The sequence below is a fragment of the Bombus vancouverensis genome, chromosome 6, assembly GCF_051014615.1.
Source record: "Bombus vancouverensis nearcticus chromosome 6, iyBomVanc1_principal, whole genome shotgun sequence".
Taxonomy (NCBI): domain Eukaryota; kingdom Metazoa; phylum Arthropoda; class Insecta; order Hymenoptera; family Apidae; genus Bombus; species Bombus vancouverensis.
The window spans coordinates 1,128,351-1,148,498 of NC_134916.1; the positions used below are offsets into that span (position 1 = coordinate 1,128,351).

Below are 20,148 nucleotides of genomic sequence, written 5' to 3' on the forward strand. Positions count from 1 at the left end.
AGAGAAAAAAGCGTAGTTGTAGATCAAAAGTTCTATCGTAATACAAAACGTTGAGGCGTACGGACCATGGGTATAGGAACAAAAAAAAAAATTTTTAAGGATTACGGTATGCAGGCGGAAAATGTCAAAGCAACGTCGTTTTTATTTACGGCACTGACAATGAGAGGTCAGGTGGTGGAAGTAGTGGGGAGGACAGAGACGTAGGGTGTCTGGTCGTTTGGTCGGTGCGCGCTGCGCGCGGAACAGTGATGATTCGACTGGTCAAGATGTTGGTCTGTGTTGTATATGTAATCGTTACTGGTTGATCGATGATAAGAGAGCGTGTGCGTTTTGTTTCAACCCGTACGCGGTTCCGAATACTGTTTGCCAATTGACATTTGGAAGTTGTATTGGAAACGCTTGCTCTTTTAATAACAGATAAGTTGTTTGACAGTGTTTAATGTCGCGACACCGTTATCGAGCGATCTCAGAGTGCTCGTATGTCATGGATGTGAAGAAGTAGGCGTTGTCTGTGTTAAATGCCAAAATCAAATATAACATGACATCCCGCAGAACAAGGGAATGTAATATCATAGTGTATAAGTTGGCGGAAAAACGCGTTGCAGCGGTGGCAGTAGCAGCAGCAAAAGAAGAAAAAGAAGAAGAGGAAGGAGGAGGAGGAGGAGGAGAAGGAGGAGGAGGAGCAGAAGAGAATCGTTGTTACGTCGTTCAGGGTGCGCTGAATAATTGATTTCTTGAAGAAAAGTAAAAATATCTTGCTATAGACTATAGACTAGAGACTACAGACTATAGACGCAAGGTCTTCGAAACTGTAGGGCATCGTTAAATGAACGTAGAAGTAGAGATGTTACCTTCGAACACGCTCGAGGTGGAAGTCGGGAGTTCATCGCCTCCGAGAGAATACGAAACGAGCAATAAAAGTCTCCTCTTGGAGACGATCCCTGGCGAGTTGCATACCGAAACAACAGCTTGTCGTTTGTTAGAGGCGGAGGTCGTTGGTCGGTGTCAGGAGGAAAGCAACGAGACGGTTAAAACTAAAACTATCCTCGAGTCCGAGTGTTGGAAAAAGAATATCGAATCAGCTGGTAGTAGCAGGTCCGTAAATAATGGATCACGTCAGAGCTTTTCCAAGGTTTCCGCATCCTTGCAGAGCCTCGTTCGTCGAAAGAGTCGGAAATACGGTGCGACCTCGTTACCCTTGGACGTAGATATTTCGACGTACTCTGCACATCCTAGCTGTCTTCTCGAGGCACCGAGGGAAAATGGTGTCGTCGATATTTACAAAAGAAACGGCGAGGAAACCACTTGCATCACCACGCGCACATCGACACTTATTTATGCTTCTTCCGTGCAACTATATTCCAGAGGTGACAACAACGTGCAAGATGTTTCCTCGTCGACGAATAACGTCGCGATCGTCACTACTACCACCAGTACCAACAACGTAACTTGTTCGGTCAGTGGAAGTCGTCTTGGTAATACCGCCTCGTCTTTGATAAGAACAACCAGCGTGATCACGGCAGGACCTTCCACATCTTCCTGGAACAATTCCGCGGAAGAGGAGTTGGATTACGTTGTCGACCCGGTTCAAGGAAATGCCTATTACAAGGGACAACTTCTTGGCAAGGTAAAAACCTTACACAAATAAAAGGCAAACACCTGTCGAATATCGGTTTTTCTTCCCTATCCTTACCTCAAGTAAGGTTTCCTAATTTTAAAGATTTAGTCTCTAATTTTTACGTGATTATTCACAACAATTATGTTTAATAACATTGAGAATATGGTGTGTAACGCGCAACATTCGTTTTTGTTGGTTGCTGCTTAAATTGATATACATATTTTGATATTAAGATTACTATTATGGTGATTATTTACGTCTGCTACTTACAATGCTCTATGTTACAATGCCCAATGCTGTCTCTTTGTTACGACATGAAAACATAAATATAAGATAAATTTGAGTATTTCGAAATTCTTGTTTACATTTGGTAATTTAGTATTTAGATTGAAGAGCAGAAAATATATGAAGTGGTCGATGGTTAATTAGAAACACTAAATTACCTTACTGAGTAATATGATTTAAAATCTAAATACGATTAGTTACCAACTGTACCAAGTAAGTATTTACACACATATGTTATTAGTCAATTAACAAGTACACTTAAGATGTTTAGATATGAGAATATTTTGTATGTGTATATACATTTGTGCATATTTGTGTATATATACATCGTTGGTACTATGAGGTCACATTGGTAACTCGTCTTAGATCTTTGTTTTTCGTTTACTTGATTACTAATTTCTCGTGTTGCCAACATCGTAAGCAGTTCATATTTCGTTAAATACTAGTACTTATCTTTCTATAACACTTTCCATACGCTATATACTATACGTAGTATATAGTACCTACTAATTCGTTATTTTACGAAATTATAATTTCAATTCCGTTTACCGTATCATCTGATTGTAGTTGTATGGGTCTAGTTGTCTCTTAATTGCATTCTATATATCATAGCGAGATATAACCTTGTGTTTGTTTCCCAATGATTAATTATATTCTGAATGCTCGAAAAGCGAAAATCGAAGGAACCACTTGGTATCCGTTTTTGCTTATCAACAATTTTAATGTAAAATGTTTAGAGAACGTTCTGTTGCCATAGTGGAACCTATTTATTTCAAAGGAAGCTTATGATAAGCAAAGAATCGTGAAAGAAGCAATGATCTACAATGTCTAAGTCTACACTAATGATAAGTAAATATGTAAATTGTAAAGAGTTCAAGGGAAAAACGATCATAATTGAATTGAAATCTTCAAAATCTTCATCTCGTGTCGATCGAAGCGTATCTCGCATGTATTATATTACGATTACGTAATCTTCTTGATGTTCCTGAATCCTGATGGAGTGATTTTACGACATTTGGCAAGCGAAATCTGATAAAAATTCTAAATATCTGAAGAGCATCGGTGAGGATCGATCGGCATCGGTTCACGTTCACAGCTTGTAGTTGTAAGGAATATTCTTTGTCTCTGGCTGGTGCGGTGCGATCGATCGGTAGCAAGATGCGAGTTTGCGAGGCTTCTCGTCGTTCTTGTCAACGGGAAAGAGGAAAGAGAGAGACAGACGATTTCAGAGGATGTACAATGTATGTATATACTCTGAAACTCAAACTGTGTATCCTCTATGTATCCTCTACTCGAGAAAACCGGTCGTTGTTTCGTCATCCCGATTACTCGGACGTTACTCTGTCTGACTTGCATTTTATGTTAGAAATCAAGCTCTCCGTTATATGTACATAGCTTGCTCTTCGATGATTTCGATGTTTCATGGAAACTTACTTCTGATATTTTCACCTTTCCATGCCTTTCGACCTACATCTATGTAATTTAGTTTGCACCATTACTTTATTATTTTCGACTGGTTGTGAATATGTCAGCGGCTTGTTACGGAGACCGAGCTTAAAAGGAACGAATTCGTGCCTCTTATCCTGGAAACATTTCTGTCGGATACATTTCTGTCTTACTTGCTAACAAATTATATAGAAGCTATAATAGATTCGCATTGACTTTTCATTGAAACACAGGCAAATGAGATGATCTATTATGAGTGCAATATTATCCTTTTTATATATGTACATATACTTGTGTATTACTTTTTTAAAATTATGAAGATCGCTACTTTTATACAAGAATAACTTTTCAGTCGATAAGCTGTACAATAAGCGATATATAATAACATTGCCATTAAATTTTATTTAGACATACTAAAGAACATAAAAATACAATAAAAAGCAATATCGAAAATATGTAATAAATTTGAGTATTTGTTGTTGATGATTGTAATTGTTCAAGGTAATGCTATATTACATATAAAGGTAAACCTAATGATAAAGTAATTTTGATTTAATCAGCGAATTTCTGTGTTTGAAATAAGACAGAAGGAAAATAACTTGTTAGCGAAGATTAATTGAGATATTTATTGCAAAGTAATTATTATACTTTAAGACGTAAGTAATGCTTTACGGATCATCTAACTAATTGTAAGTTGTTTAATTATACTTATTTAGTAATTATTTTCAACTATGCAAAGTCTACTTTTGCCTATACGTACACGTCGTATACACGTGTCACTGACATTTGCGCCTTGCACAGATTGTCCGCTACATATGTATGTATGTATGTACGTGGATATATACAATAGATATACAATATATATGTGCATCTTGGCTGTTGGTGTATTTGTGGTGCAACCATGAGGATAAGTTCAACAGATGGGCCTCTTCCTCTCCTTTCTCTGTTCCACCTTACTCGTTCCTTTCTCCTGCAATTGCTTTTTTCTTCGTAGGCGTTCACATGCATAAAATATGTACGCAGTTCTCATCATTTCTATGGAAGTTGGAGTTGCTGGTGTCTATTAAATTAATTTCATAGATGGTACTTCCTTGGGAATTTATTTTCTATTTGAAATTGTACAAAGAGTAGGAATGTGCATGGTCAAATTAAGTTGTCTATAATTTGCTATTCATGTTATCTCGAACTGTCATATCGGCACTCGCTATGCAAGTGTCGTCTTCAATATTCTTTTGAAATTACTTATTATATATATAAGTAATAGTTTATGTTAATAAAATGTTTAGTATCGTTATGCCGTGTGATTAATTTGTTTGTGTCGAACTTTCCTTAATGAGAAGGAAAAATGTCTGACAACCTACAAATGAAAATTTTCATGTGTGAACGCGATTTTCTTAATTAAATGTCGCATGACTTGTTAACCTTATGACTTGTAATTTAACTTGAACTCTGAACGAGTTTCAAGTAAAAGTTTTTAGTAAGCATACATATATGTATTTATATAGGTCGTAGGTTTATATTTTATCTATCAAAATTTATTATCACAAAAAAATTATTTTAACAAGTAACTTACAGATTACTTTATAACCGTATACCCATATGTGTAATTTATATTATCAACTGATAAAACAACCGTGTTGTAAAACAATCGCGTCTTATTTATTTATTTAGGTTGGCAGTTGACAAACTTACATATATAGGTACTTACATCTTCTTTATAATCGTTTACCCGATGAAAATCTGTTTAGGATTAAATTAACTTAATTCGAGATTACGCAAACTATTAATTTAGAAAGACAAAAGACTATTACTGAATACTGAATACTGAAGGGGTTTAGTCATTTTCGAAATGAATGAGCGTGATTACGTTTCACGTTTGTTATTTTACAATTTTTTTTTTTATTAAGACGACTTTTCTTTCTTCTTAAATAATTAAATATTTATTTATTTGGTAATTTTAGTACTGATCGTCTTTATTAAGTAGTTAGCAACGACTTATTATTAATGATCTTTGGTAAATGATCTCTGGCGTCTGGATCGTTTATCGTGTTTGTTACCTACTGTACGGAAACTAAAAGTGCTTAAAACATTTTAATATTTGTTGCGATTGATCAATTTATACCTATCTATAAAATGTTCCTTATGGTCAATATGTTGGTACTGATGCTTTATTTTTAAAAGGTCTTAAAACGACAAAAATGATCGGGCAAACCTTTCAATTACTGATTAAGTATCGAGGCTGATGCTATAACATTATGTATACAAATATCTTGTTCTGATTATAGAAACGAGTAATAGAGATAAAAAACTAGTGTAGAATCGATAATCGAAGAACGTTCAGCCTAATATAAATATACATGCATATGTATGTGTACATAAACGTTTTTCATTTGAAGTTACTTAGAGGGCTGCGGATATTGTATTATGTCTGACGAAATGCTACTTGTATGGAATTTGTGATAACTCTTACATTGACATTTATTCTGTGCTTTTTTATGAGCCTTTTGAAGAAGATAAACAATTTCAGAAAGGAAGGATGTAGATGTAAAAAAATATAAGAATAGAATTTGTTCTTTTGTTACGGATTCTTCGCTAAATTAATTGGATTATATGTAACAATAAATCGTTTCAAATTATTGACGTAAGTTTGGTTATACAATATGTATATATTTCTATCGGCAATATAATATTTATATTGATTAATTAAGTCACGTGTGTTTCGATTCTATCAAGTTCTCTGTGAAATGAATAATCAGAAGCTCTTGGATGACAATTCATTCGGTAAAATCAACCGTACGCGATTTAACAGCGACACTATGAGATATACCTACTATGCAACAAACAAGATTGTATGTAATTTCAAATAAAAATTTGTACGACGTTCCTTTCATTAGATCATAATATTGCTACAACTTGTTTTCAGATTCCTTTCTGTCATTTTATTTAAATGCAACCACGAAACCATAATGAATTTAGACGATAAAGTCAGATTGTTCAAGTTTATTAACCTCTAGGAAATTTCACGCAAAATGAAAAAGTATCTTTATTTAAGGAAATATAATATAACAAGGTTTTTCAATGAACATTTTCAATACTTTTATGAAAAAGAAGTACGTCGTGTTTTAACCGATATTTTGTTTTTGTAAAAGTTACGATTAAATATTCAAAGGTGTAATATTGAAAATATACGATTAAAAATCTACCGTTAATTCGAATATGTTCAATATATTATTATTAAATACTTAAAAATTCTTTAGTTAAGTAAAATTTGTACGGGTTTAAGTTTGCATTCCAGCTTTCGCATGAATGTAAAAAATGTTTTTCAAAAGCAACCTATACAATGACTAAACTGGCAATGTTGATCTTTTGCATAAAGGGTGGATCTTTTGGTAAAGGGGGGATCAAGCTACGCAGTAGAGGAATGTAACAATTTTTTAAGTAAGTACTATTATTGTAATATGTAATATAATATATCGTATGTATATGATATATATAATATATATATATATATATATATATATATATATATATATATTAATATACATGTGTATATACAGTGCTGCGAATAATTCTAAACACAAAAACATTTTTGCGTTATCATTGTCCATACCTGAATATGTTAAGAGAGATTATTTTTGTAAAGGCTAAATTGAACACTATAGGATATCAGGAGATGATACATGACGAACTCTATTGCTTTTCGTAACCGAAATAGAAGATAAAAGGACAATTTTTCAACAAGACATTGCTCCCATTCATAGTCAGCTGCCACTACAAAAAAGTGGTTTCAAGATTTCGGAATTATTATCATAGCCAGCTTTTAGAAACTGTAAGTATTTACTTACTAACGGATAGTGTACCTAGCAGATTAATGAAAGTAATCAAAAGCAAAGGGGAATCCACTAATTATTAAAACGGAAAGGTAACAAAATTAACATGGAGTTTAACTTCTTTTACCCCTTTACAGCCAAAAACACAATTATAAAGCAAAATTCAATTTTTTCTTCAGCTTTGTTTTACATTATAATATTAAATTATATAAATGATTTTGTTAAACTTCGTATTAATATTATGAAAAATGTAAAAATCGGACTGGGTTTATAATTATTCTTGTCGCTGTACATGTATATAGCTTTCATCGTTACTCGAGTTTCAAGTTTAATTATAATTATCACATGATATTCGTATCACATAAGTACGCTATGTAGAACATATGTATCTATATAGATAGCGTTACGCGAAGGAAAGAGTTGATTTTGTCATATGGAAGCAATTTAGCTTCATGCGTCCGCTTGGGAAGTTTCGTTTGTATCGATGTACGATGGTGTAATTGTAATGTAAGGTGTGAAGTGTAAAGGGGTAGAGATCTTAGATTTAAACGGTCTATATAGGTATGCATCAACTTGAAGGAGAAAATCTGCGCGACCGGTTTCTATGGAATGCACGTAATATAGCTTATTAATTCGATTGTAAAGAAATCATTTTATCTACGTTTCATTTACTTTTTGCGTCTCTTGTTTTTGCCACATGTCCTTATACAGAAGTTCGGACTATCGTAACATCATAACTAACTCCCTTTTTATTGGAAGGATATACAAATAATCTTAAAAAATAAAAATCCTACATATAAATAGTTAAACCGATTACCACAAGATCACACCGAGAGGTTTTTAATAAAAAAAATCAATCCGATATTTTTCAAATAAGTCGATAGTTCGAGACATTCATTTTTATTATTCAAGTAGTATGTAATTTGGAAGATAGAGTAACATTTCTTCTTCGATAGGTCAAGGTCAATTTAATGAAAAGCTTTTCCTTCCCAAGCATTTTACTTTATCGTTTATCTATTGACTATTGAGCGCTCATACATATATAGTACGTATATCTATGCACATATAATATATGTATATTCGTTATTATTGATCACTTGGAGTGAGAAAAAGAAGCAATATTTTATTCAAGTAGAAACTGAAAGATAATTTACATTTTGTAGAGACCAGGATAATCCGCTAAAATTAAAAGTTGAAATTATTTTAAATAGTTGTGTTTGTCTCGTAACTTTCTATTCTACTGTTGCTTTCAATATGTTAACAATTTTCAGTCAACTATCAGTGTTATCTGAATAATTATTTTCAATATGTTTAGAAAGTGGTAAGTTGACTTGAAAAGGAAAAGGATAATCTTGAGACGAAAGTGAAGGTGAAAATCGGCATAAGATAAAAGAAAGGTAAAGAAAATATAAAATTCAAACATTTCTAATATCAAAGGTAGACAGCTAGACGTAGAGTAGATGTAAGATGTAATTCAAATCTTGTGCCCTTCTTATTTAACAGTAAATAGAAACTGTTCTGGCAGTTTGTCAAATTGATACGTATATTTAGATGAGTATGCACGTGAAAATGTCATCTACACCTTATCTCGAAATAAAAGACATTGATATCGTTCGAATAATCTAAGATTTTGTCAAATACATACATGTATACATACGTATATACATATATAGCTAGACTTATGTTAGTGTTAGATCAACTAGGTATTCGACTTGCTTTCTAGTGTTTTTATAAACAGGCCTATGAACACTTGTATAATACACGTTATACATATTTATATCGATATAAAATAAAACTGAATTCTTAATAAAAACCGTGTATTTTCAAAGGGCATTGATATATTATTTCTAGTCGCAAACATAAACATAGCAGCCGTTTTTCTGTACCGTCGAAGCTGCGCGGCAATTTATTTTCAAATTCATGGTGGTCCATTCCGTTAAATGATTAAACAGAAACGAAAGGCAGTGATTGCTTTTTATCCATGCAGCAACGCAGTTGTATGGACTACAAATATGCATTGGTAATGTATTTTTAGAAGACTACGGAGGATACTTAAAAATAAACGTACGACTGTTATTAAACAAGCCATAAATGCTTTAAACCGTACTTACGTGGTTGGCTTAGCTAGTACCTAAAATCTACGATCTATAGTAAATTATTCTTGAAAGTTTAGTTTAGTACCAAGTTATTGATCGAATTGAGCACAAGAACAATATTGTCATAACTGTCATAGCTATAGCAGATTTTCTTCAAATAATATTTTTATAACGGATCAGTCGAGACATTTAAGATATTAATTGTTATTAATATCTTGTACATATAGAGAACATTGCTGGAGAATTTCGATATAAATAAAAATTATTTTTGTATTATCGAAAACTTCTTCATGGAACAAATAAACGCGAAATATTCATTTTCTTCCTGAAATTTATAAATTTAGCGGAGCGGCAAATGCTACAAACCAAATTTGGCCTTCGCTCTTTCATTTGTTTCAATATTTTCCGAACGTTCGTTTTGTTCGTTTGCTCCATTTATCATCATCGTATATTATTTTACATCGTATTTTGACGTAAACAAGTAAAAAATTCGCGTCGCCAGGCTGGTGCGCGAACGGTTCGTTTTCTGACCCTGAGCAAAGATCAGATGTAAATACGTCAGGGCAGCGGTTATGGTTACCGGCAAAGATAATTTAAATTGCGTGACGATCGCGGATCACGGATCACGGATCACGGCCTAGACGCTACAAGAATTTCCCGCTCTGTAGTTTCTCACGTTTTTACTGTTTCTAGGTCTTTGTTCCTGTGCTATTTCAGCGTTACTTTAGTTTTCCTCTTAGTAAACTGCGACTGGGGGGATTCTTAATACCAAACGATTTAAACTAATTAAAAGTCGTTAATTGTTGTAACAGAAATTTTTAGAAGCTATTGCAATGAAAAGAACGTAGGTAAGAATTACGCTTACTGTATCGAAAATAAAAGGTCATTTATTTACATTCGTAAAAGAAAACTTCGTAAACATTCGTAAAATCATTCTTTTTGATGAAAAGTTAAAAGAAGAGTGGAAAGTCGGTTGTTGCTAAGAATAACGCAATGTTTATATTATTTAGTTGAGGTAAAAGTGTCCCAGAAGGAAGGAAAATGATTTGCAAATGCTGTGAATGCTATGTCGCGTCGTGACGGCTGTTTTTACTTTCCTTCTCGCTAAACGTTAAAGCTACCGTAGCAAAGCAATAAAAGATAATTTAAAGATATTCTCGTAGCAGCACGAAAGCAAATGCCCCTAAAAGAGAAAACCTTTCACTCCGAGAAGCTGAAATGGATGTTACAGGTGAAACTGTAGAATCTAACGTGAACTTGAATTATAAGCTTAAATTTTAAACGCATGACTATTTTCCCCTATGTCTCTTTTTTTTAAATTTTTTGAATTTCTACCTATTTGAATATTTTCTTTAATTCAGATATATACTCTGATCCTAAAGTCTCTTGCGATCAGATTGAGAAACTTAAATTCTGTTTATCGTAGATTGTAAGCAACGCATCCCGTCTTTTCTAGCTCTATAATTTCACTACAAATTTATTTCATACGTTCATATGTCTTAGTAAAGCAAAAAAAAAAAAAAAACAAATTCTATCTAGCTGCTAATTGTTTCTTCATCAGCAAATACGTAATTAATTTAAGTTGAAATCGGATTTATGATAGATTCAACGATAAAAACGATTATATCACAAATCACATATTAGATATGTGATTTACAGTGTACGTTATTACGTAATATAATCTATAGGTATACATAAGTACATGTAATTATGTAATTATACCTATCTCTTCATAAGATATGAAATAAATTATTATCTGCGTGTTTTTGTATTATTTTCAGGGTGGATTTGCCAAAGTTTTTCTCATGACCGATGTCAGTAATGGAAATGAATATGCCTGCAAAATTATTCGGAAGAATCGGATGCAAAAAATTCATATGCAGAAGGTTTGTATTCTACATATGTACGTACATACTTATATCTCAATTTTTTTTTTTTAATGATTTTTTTAATCAGTATAAAAGTAATTTATATCTTTATATAACACTATAATTACACTGTTCGATAGAACTCATTATGCATTATAACTCGTATATAGTTGATAACGCTTATTTAGTATCAAGTTTCTTTCGTAAAATTTAAAATTTTCTGACATCATGAAGGTGACATTCTTTTTAAAGAGTCGGCAAGTGCGTAACGGTTATTTGGTTGCGTTCCAAAGCATTTTTGGAATCAATAGCATATTCTTCAATTATGGGACTATTAATAAAATTTTTGTGTTCAAAAAACCACAAATCTCCACCATTCAAGGGTATTATGCAAACATGTCATAATACGTATACATATTTATAATTTTCACTTTTTAGAAAGTACGTATGTAATATGAAGCAAAGTAAGGAAACGTGCAAAGACATTTGTTTATTACAATTTACTTGCTGCTTTTATCTAAAATTAGGTAAAATTTAGATAAAATTTAGATAAGATTTAGATATAATAATAGTAGGCGTGCTTAATTTATAATATATATAAACTACTTTGAAGCAGCTAAATTGGGCAAAGACCGTCACTAAGATAATCATTTGAAGTTTTGCAGGTGGTCAGAGATGGTCGCGAGTTTAATAATGATCTATTACTTGTAGATCGCACGCGAGATTATGATCCACAAAGAGCTGAATCACGTGAACGTTGTCCAGCTGCATCACTACTTTGAGGATAACCTTAATGTGTATATGCTTCTAGAAGCCTGTCCTCGAAAGGTACCTATCGTATGTCTTGTATACCTACCTTCCTGTTGTACACTGTACACTGTACACTTTCCTACGACATATTCTTTCTATACGTTTGCAAGAATTTTCCAACCTTCTTGCTTTCGAGTCAAGTCGAGTCGATCTCCGTTGCAAGGCAAGTTCGCTTGCCTGTTACGTTAAATAAAACCTCGCTTTTATGTTAGTCAGAAAGATTACGAGGAGCTCACTCAACACTTGGAGCTTAGGGTTAACCGTGCAACAATTTATAATCCTCATAAAGAAATAAAATTGTTCCGCTGTTCTTTTCTTTAACGCCTTGTGCAATCTTCATCCTGAAACCTACCATGTACATATTTCTTCTTTCTCGGCTTTTCAGGAAGATTTGTCAACCTTTCCGACAACAGGTACTCGAAAAATAATGTGCAATACTTTGTGTAGATCTTCTCTATAGACCTTGTCTTATAAAATAGTATGTATCTGTTAAAAGTTAATACATTATATGTGTTATTGACACTAAATTCATATCAACATGCAACCGTAAACATTAATTAGAATTTCCTCTGGATAATCTTTGGCAACTTTTATTTTCACTATGCATGTACATATTTCGTTTCGTGTAACGCGTATCATTGTTATATGTATGTACATATATATGTTGGCTAGAGTTAGAATTGTTAGATGAAACCACAAACCACAAGCATCAGATTTTCGTGTGAGCAGGAAAGAGAACTAGCACTTAGTTACACTATCATCCATGACTAATCGTTCACTTGTTTATACCGTTACGTTAGGATGTGCTGGTCCGTTAACTTTAACTTCAACTAATCGCAGATCGATTATCGTTAGCTTCTAAAAAATCGTCAACATTGCTGATATTATAATAATTTCTTTATCTAAGATATCATTGAGAAACTGTTCTCTATAATAACAATAACAACAACAACAACAACAACAACAACATACGAATAGTTTACAACATAAGAACATATTAAGGGGGAAACTGCCGCTGAAATACTAAGAAGATGATCTGCTAAATATTAAATTATCATTCAACAAATATAAAAGACTTAAAAATGCAATTAAGACTCGAATTTAGACTAATATTTTGCTTTTCCCTATGCAAAAATTTATTCAATTCATGCCACGATTTTTGAAGCTTGTCTAGATAACTACCGACCCGCACTTATATGGCTAAATTACAATCGGAAAGTTTGTCTCTATGTAAAATTCATTTAGATTTTGACTAGACAGCATAGCGAATTGCCACCCTTTTCCATTTCAGCGAAAGAGAAAATAGCGTTTACGAATAAGTTACTAATTTCGAACAACGTAACAATAACAATTATCCGTAATGTGAGCAACGCGAACGTACGTACATATATACATACGTTTCCATGGGACGTTTCCTTTGCAACGAACTAACGACCCGTCGCGTCGTAAACTCTCAAAGCTAACTCCGAACGAAAATCTCCGATTTACACTATGCATCATTAACTATAACACGAAATCGCATACTTTTGCTTCTTTGTGATCACATTTTCTCGAACGTTAATTAGTCGAAATACCGACAATGTGCCACGTCTTCTGTACTTATTTTATTGCCAGAGTGCAATATTTAATATTCGTTAACTTTGTATCTATAATGATATACGATATAGATACGGCATGATGTAATGTATTATCCAAATTAAATAAATTAGTAAAATACAAAATAAAATAGGTATTACCGCTATAATTAAGAGTTCAAATAATTTTCCTATAAAGAATAACTTGAAATTGTTTTCATATTTACCTCCGGACAGATTTCTCGACGCTTTTACTTTCTTAGAAGTTAATTCATTTCGTCAAAGCATTAAACAGAAATATTATTATACCTGTTATATATAGGTATAATATATAGATAAAATATTACACGTGTGTGTATGCACGCGCGCGTCTGTAACGGGAGTTGCGTTCAGATAAGTGAATTCAATTGACATTCAAAATATTGTGAATTGCGCTGTATTATCAATTATCAGAGATATTTAGAAGACAAGCGTCAAAGATCTCTAAATGATCCATGATTTATCCCACATTAAGCCTTTGCGTTAACTGTTAAATTAAGTTAAAACTAAGTCACTTTTGTTTGACAGAGCTTGATGCATGTGCTCAAGTACCGTGGCAAAGTTACGGAGCCGGAAGCACGCTATTACATGAAACAAATGGTAACGGGCGTTGCGTATATTCACTCTCAGAAAGTTGTTCATCGAGATTTGAAGCCAGGTAATATGTTCCTATCGGACCGTATGATTGTCAAGATCGGGGACTTTGGACTGGCGACAAGGCTTGACGGACAGTGCAGACGGGTGTAAGTTATCCTCGATCTTTCTTAATCATTTATTATTATTATTATTATTATTATTATTATTATTATATATTATTATTATATATTATTATTATTACGCCATACCTACGTAGAACTTGGCCCAAAATACGAGAAACTGCATGCACAGTGAATTATTTCGTTTTCCTAAAGATTATCAAATTTCTCTCTCTTGTTGATTAGTCAGAGCATATTTAATCGACTGCACATTTAAAAGTAACTAGAATTTTGAGAAACTACCTAAATAATACTAATGATATTAAGTGCTTCGATATGAATAGTTCCCTATGAACGATGAAAAGTTATTGCAATTAAAAAGTTATGAATATTTTGTAAAAGACTTATATATATATTTATTTATTTATTTATTTATTTATATGTGATGCAAGAAAACAGCTCATTGTCAGTAAGTTGATATCCAAGTATAGGTATAATTCAAGTATAATTCAATATATTATATATATACTGAGAATACAGGAAATAATAAAAAAAAAAGTAATACACATACATACTTATATTTATATGTTCCTTACATTTATTATACATATAAATTAAGAGAACCACGTTTAAACATAGGAACTTTCGCTGATTTGTTACGCTGGTAGAATACTAATTTACATTCAACTTAAACTCTTGACCGATATGTATATAATATGTACAATATATGCACATATATTACTATTACACATATACATAACTATATATATGTATACATATATAGTTATCTTTTAACCTTAACAGTCTGTATACTTTTCATATTTTCGAATTGACGCAATTTCTATTTTCATGATTTATTTTGTTAATATTTTGCATACGTTACAATGTTTGATGGAACTGGTCGATCGTAAATACGTTCCTATTATTATGTAGTCGAATAAAATAATCTCAAGTACGCCGATCAGGTAAGTAATTTCAATTTCGAGTTCCTCTGTAATTCGATTTACACGGCAGCAACGCGAGCGTATGCCACACATATGTGTGGCTTGAGAATAACAAGTAGCTTCATAATTAATACGAGTAAAATCGTAATAATTTCTTTTATATGCGCAGGACGATATGCGGAACACCGAATTACATTGCGCCGGAAGTGTTGTATAAGCAAGCATACAGTTACGAGGCGGATGTTTGGGCGCTCGGATGCATACTTTACGCCCTATTGGTAGGGCAACCACCTTTCGACACAGCGTCTCTTAAGGAAACTTACGCTAGAATATGTAACAATCATTATCGAGAGGTTGACGATTCGATAGCGAGCCGAAACGGACAAGATCTCATCAGGTGGCTTCTGCAGCCGAATCCTGAACTTCGGCCGTCTTTGGAAAGAGTGAAGGAACATGCTTATCTTACCAAGGAATATGTACCAACTTCCTTACCTCGCATTTCTTGTTTCCAAATGCCACGTACCTCTATAATCGATTCATCGCCTTCATCCAATTCTATAACGTCTAGGAATCAAAAACTTAATAATACTCAGGTAAATTACCGATTCGTATTACGACATCGTTTTTCATGTCTTGAGTTATTAGATCCGGTCGCACAGATCCTTCCACATCTACGTCTACAATATTACATATTTTTGGTCTTACTATTGCGTTGTACAAATACATACATGCATATATATATATATATACATATACACATACATATGTATGTATGTATATCGGCTTAGGTAAGAAATTATATGACAAAAGAAACAACTTAACAATGTTTACCTAATATGTATACACGGCATAAAACAAAATTTAAAGAATTTTGTATGTACACATGTAATTTATTTTTGGATATTTAAACACAACAGTAGACACGTACCAAAAGGCAAAAAGTAAATATTTAGTCGTAATTCCTAAATAGCAAATTATTTTTAGTAATATTTGAATAATATCCAAACCACAAACTTTCCCAGGTGAAGTAAAATTTTTGTTTCGTTTGAATCTATAGTAATTACATTTATAGTGTGATGTAGAATTTAGCAATTAATCAAAAGTTAGATGATTTCTAATATTTGTTCTAATTTTGTTCTAATAATGTTCTAATTTTAATTAGTAAAATATTTTTCATCGTAGGAGAATATTTTTATTTCATTCAATATTTATTTAACTTTTTTATTGCAGTTACAGGTTCATACTATCCAGCAATCTCAACAGCATCAGGACCAACGGCATACACAGCAGCATTATCATCAAACAAATCTTTCCCAGAAAAATTTACGAAAGGGGTCGAAAGTGATCAGTTGGTTAGCCAGAAAATTTCGAAAAGTGCCAAAATTCAGACAAAGATTAAACAGTGTTCTTTGTCCAGATCATAAGAAAACGGGATACACCGCTCAGAGTATGCAAATGCATCAAGCGTTAGAAAGCTGTGTCACAGAAATTAAATGTAGAAACAAGCTACGTAATCATCCACCTGTAAGGGATGTCGTACCTCTGTTCATCACTAAATGGATCGATTATTCCAACAAGTATGGCCTAGGCTTTCAGCTCTCCGATAAATCTGTCGGCATTTTATTCAACGATCATACAAAAATTAGTTACACACATGACAGAAGGTCGGTATTTCTTCTTTTAACATTATACCATATATTATATTTTAAGTCTTTGAAATAAATTCTATTTCGAAAGAAACTGGATAGAGACACTAAACAATAGTTACGACATCCAAGCCTTTCGCTTTTATATTTCATTTAAGAAAAAGTAGTAATTGCAACAAAAATTGCAAGCAAAGCAAATAAATAGCTATTAGTAATATTTAGAAATTTCTATAATACTACAAACGGTTAAACATTTTTTAATCGTGTGCTTAACTTATTCAAAAATGTGGTTCCATTTGCAAAGAAGGGTGGAGTATGTGACAACCGACGATGAAGTAACAAAATATCATAGAGAGGAAGACGTTCCAGCTGCTTTGCAGAAGAAACTTGTACTATTGCAACGTTTTACACAGTACATGGATAAATTTATGACTGAAGGTAAATTATACGTGTTATACCATCTAGTTTCAAATGTGTCATAAATGGCATACAATTTTCTATTTTTGTATCTTTCAACATATTAGATTGATATAAAATATTGTTCGATTACGTTAAACACTTTTTCTAATTAAAAAATAATGTTCTACCTTCAACAAGTTTCGTGTTTCGCTAGCATTGTTTTGAAGAGATGAAAAATTTGACGAAAAAAGAAATTTGAAGATGAAAAAATGAACGCTACATGTAGTTTTCAAACAAATAAATTATTAAATATGTATTAATTTACAAATACTATACAAAACGGACTAATCAAATATTTTGCCGTTGAATTGAGATTCATTTGTAAAAAAAATGTTACGAAGCAATTACTATTTAAGAGGTAGAAGTGCAAAAGTACAGCTAGTGTGATTGCATCAATTTAATACTTTAATAATTTGTGTAATAATAAGGTTACACCTTACGAGTTTTATAAATACCAAGTTATTATAATTATTAAAAATATTAAAATTATAAGCAGAAAAATTATTATACATTTTATATAAAAATTTGATGCAAAGAATGTAAAAGAATAGATGTAGCTATCAACAAGTATCGCAAAACAATAAGTGGAACCTACAAAAATCAATACCTTTTCAATGTAATTTTAGCTCTATGAATACATGATTCCTACTTATAATTTTTGCTTCTATTAAACCTCATAATTATTTATAGTGTACATACTATATTATATATATTATTATTATATATACTATTATTATATATATTATACAGTTGTATTATAGAGCAGGGTGGTGGTAAAGAATAAGAATTATTTGTTCATTGTGTTTAAGGTGGTGAAATTAAAAAACAACGAGTTGCATCAAAACACTCAAAAAACGTTTGTGTACCGCGAATGAGAAGATGGTTAAGAACTGACAAGACCATTATGATGGAACTGTCAGTACCGCTTTTACAAGTGAATTTCTTCGAGGATCATACAAAATTAGTAGTCTCGCAAGAATCCTCTAACAAAGGACACCTAATCACATATATCGATACCAGTAGACGTACATCTTCATATTGGTTAAACGATATACGAGATTTTGGCTGTACAGCAGACCTCTACGAGCGTTTATATTATGTTTACAAAGTATCTAAAGAATTTGCAGAAATGCATAATAACACAATCGCTTGACTATCAAAGATACATCGGAACGTGTGTTACTCGTTAAACGATTGAAGTTTATACTTTATGCGAAATATTATTGCAGTAAAAATAAATATAAATATTATATATATATACTTCTTGTTTCGTTAGCTGTGCTCGTTCGATTTTTTATACGGTTCTTTATTTTTCATGTTTAAAATTTATCCAATATAATTCGTTATAAATAAAATTGAAGAATAGAGAAGTAATAGAAAAACAAAAAAGTCATTCGAACCGAGTTTTTCAAATTAATTATTGTTTTTTATTTCTTCTGTATCTAATTGGGATATGCATAATACATACCTCTGCCAATGTGCCAGACTTATTTAGATTTACATATTTGGACTATATATATTAATTTGTATCAAATTATTGCATACATCGATATTATGTATATTGATTATTAATATTTTTGTTTATTTATATTATAAATGAAACTTTAAAGCGCGCATGTACGCACGTATTTAATACTAATTTAATTTTTATAGGAAAAAATATTTATAATGTACAAAATATTTTATTAGTACCTAAAAAATATATTTTTAAGGACACGAGAGTTTATTGCATTAAAACATTTAATTTCACAAAAGTTCTTCTGACTGAATAAAATGTAGTATTAATGGTAAAATTCCTGCGTATTACAAAAAATTTTTAAGATGTTAAAAAGTATCTGACGAACATTAAACGAAGAGTATATGTATACATAATATATACACATAACGCATATTACTACATAACGTTAAGAAAAAAAATGTTTAAAAACAGCGAGTACTAATCTTACAATGTAATACATATTTTTATATGATAAAATTGATTAAATAAGATAGTTAATAAAACTATAAAATTCAGAAACTGAAAAATGGAAAATAGAATACTATTATGTAGGTTCTTTACTATCATATACAGAAGAAATCTAACAGTTATTACAACATTTCACGCATATAATTTTTATCGACTAATTCATTTCTTATGAATTCGATTCATAATTTTATGAAATTCGAAATAGTTCGAGTGCAGCTAAACGTAAGCTACGTGATAGGCATAGTTAAGGAAATTGTATGAGGAATGAAGATGAATGTTAGACGACGTTTGTTTGAGTTCTTCGATCCAGAGATATTATCTTGTTTCCTTTCTTTTTTTACAAAATGTAGCAAAGTTGTGATGTACATATTACGTTTTGTATAAGGTTAGATAAAATGAATGATGAGACCACAGGGAGACTGACTTAAAAAATGAGGGCAATTTTACCTCGTTTTTCTTCCTTAAAAACCATTTAGACGTAAAGGTTTTCGTAAACTTTTAATTAAAGTATATAAAGCGAAGAATAGAATTCTAAAAACAATACTTGTAATAAAATGTCAAACAATCGCGTATTCATATTTTGTAAAAATCGTATCCGCAGTTATGTCGTTGACGATATACACAATCGTACCAGCCTGCGACTAAAATGATTACCAAATACAGTATCACACGCAATACCGTGTGTATACCTACATTTACTCTTGTTAGAATTCGACTAGTTTCAGAAATTTCAATTCATGCTTTGAAACAAATTAATCGTTCACCCAAATCAAATGCGAAGTTTGTTTATACAAAATGGGAAAAAATATTAGTTTTAACATCATTGTTCCATTATATTGTTAGTTTATATATTTTTTTATACGACTATGAAT

General features: G+C 31.9%; 1 protein-coding gene and 1 long non-coding RNA gene across 3 annotated transcripts; both read left to right on the forward strand.

Annotated features, from left to right (window-relative positions):
* Positions 1–224: 224 nt before the first annotated feature.
* LOC117161316 (serine/threonine-protein kinase PLK1) lies at positions 225–19,689 on the forward strand. 2 transcript variants are annotated; one of them, XM_033342753.2, is made up of 8 exons: positions 225–1,627; positions 11,057–11,161; positions 11,855–11,971; positions 14,095–14,309; positions 15,375–15,798; positions 16,436–16,869; positions 17,156–17,289; positions 18,120–19,689. In XM_033342753.2, exons 1-8 carry the CDS (start codon positions 827–829, stop codon positions 18,461–18,463), a joined length of 2,574 nt encoding a protein of 857 aa, XP_033198644.1. In that variant the 5' UTR covers positions 225–826; the 3' UTR covers positions 18,464–19,689. The 2 variants fall into 2 exon arrangements, with proteins under 2 accessions (XP_033198644.1, XP_033198645.1); XM_033342754.2 differs by having other exon boundaries at positions 17,159–17,289.
* Positions 1,678–8,890, forward strand: LOC143302858 (uncharacterized). Its single transcript, XR_013058681.1, has 3 exons — positions 1,678–6,787; positions 6,993–7,178; positions 8,495–8,890. It is a non-coding gene; the product is annotated as an uncharacterized LOC143302858 (long non-coding RNA).
* Positions 19,690–20,148: the final 459 nt, after the last annotated feature.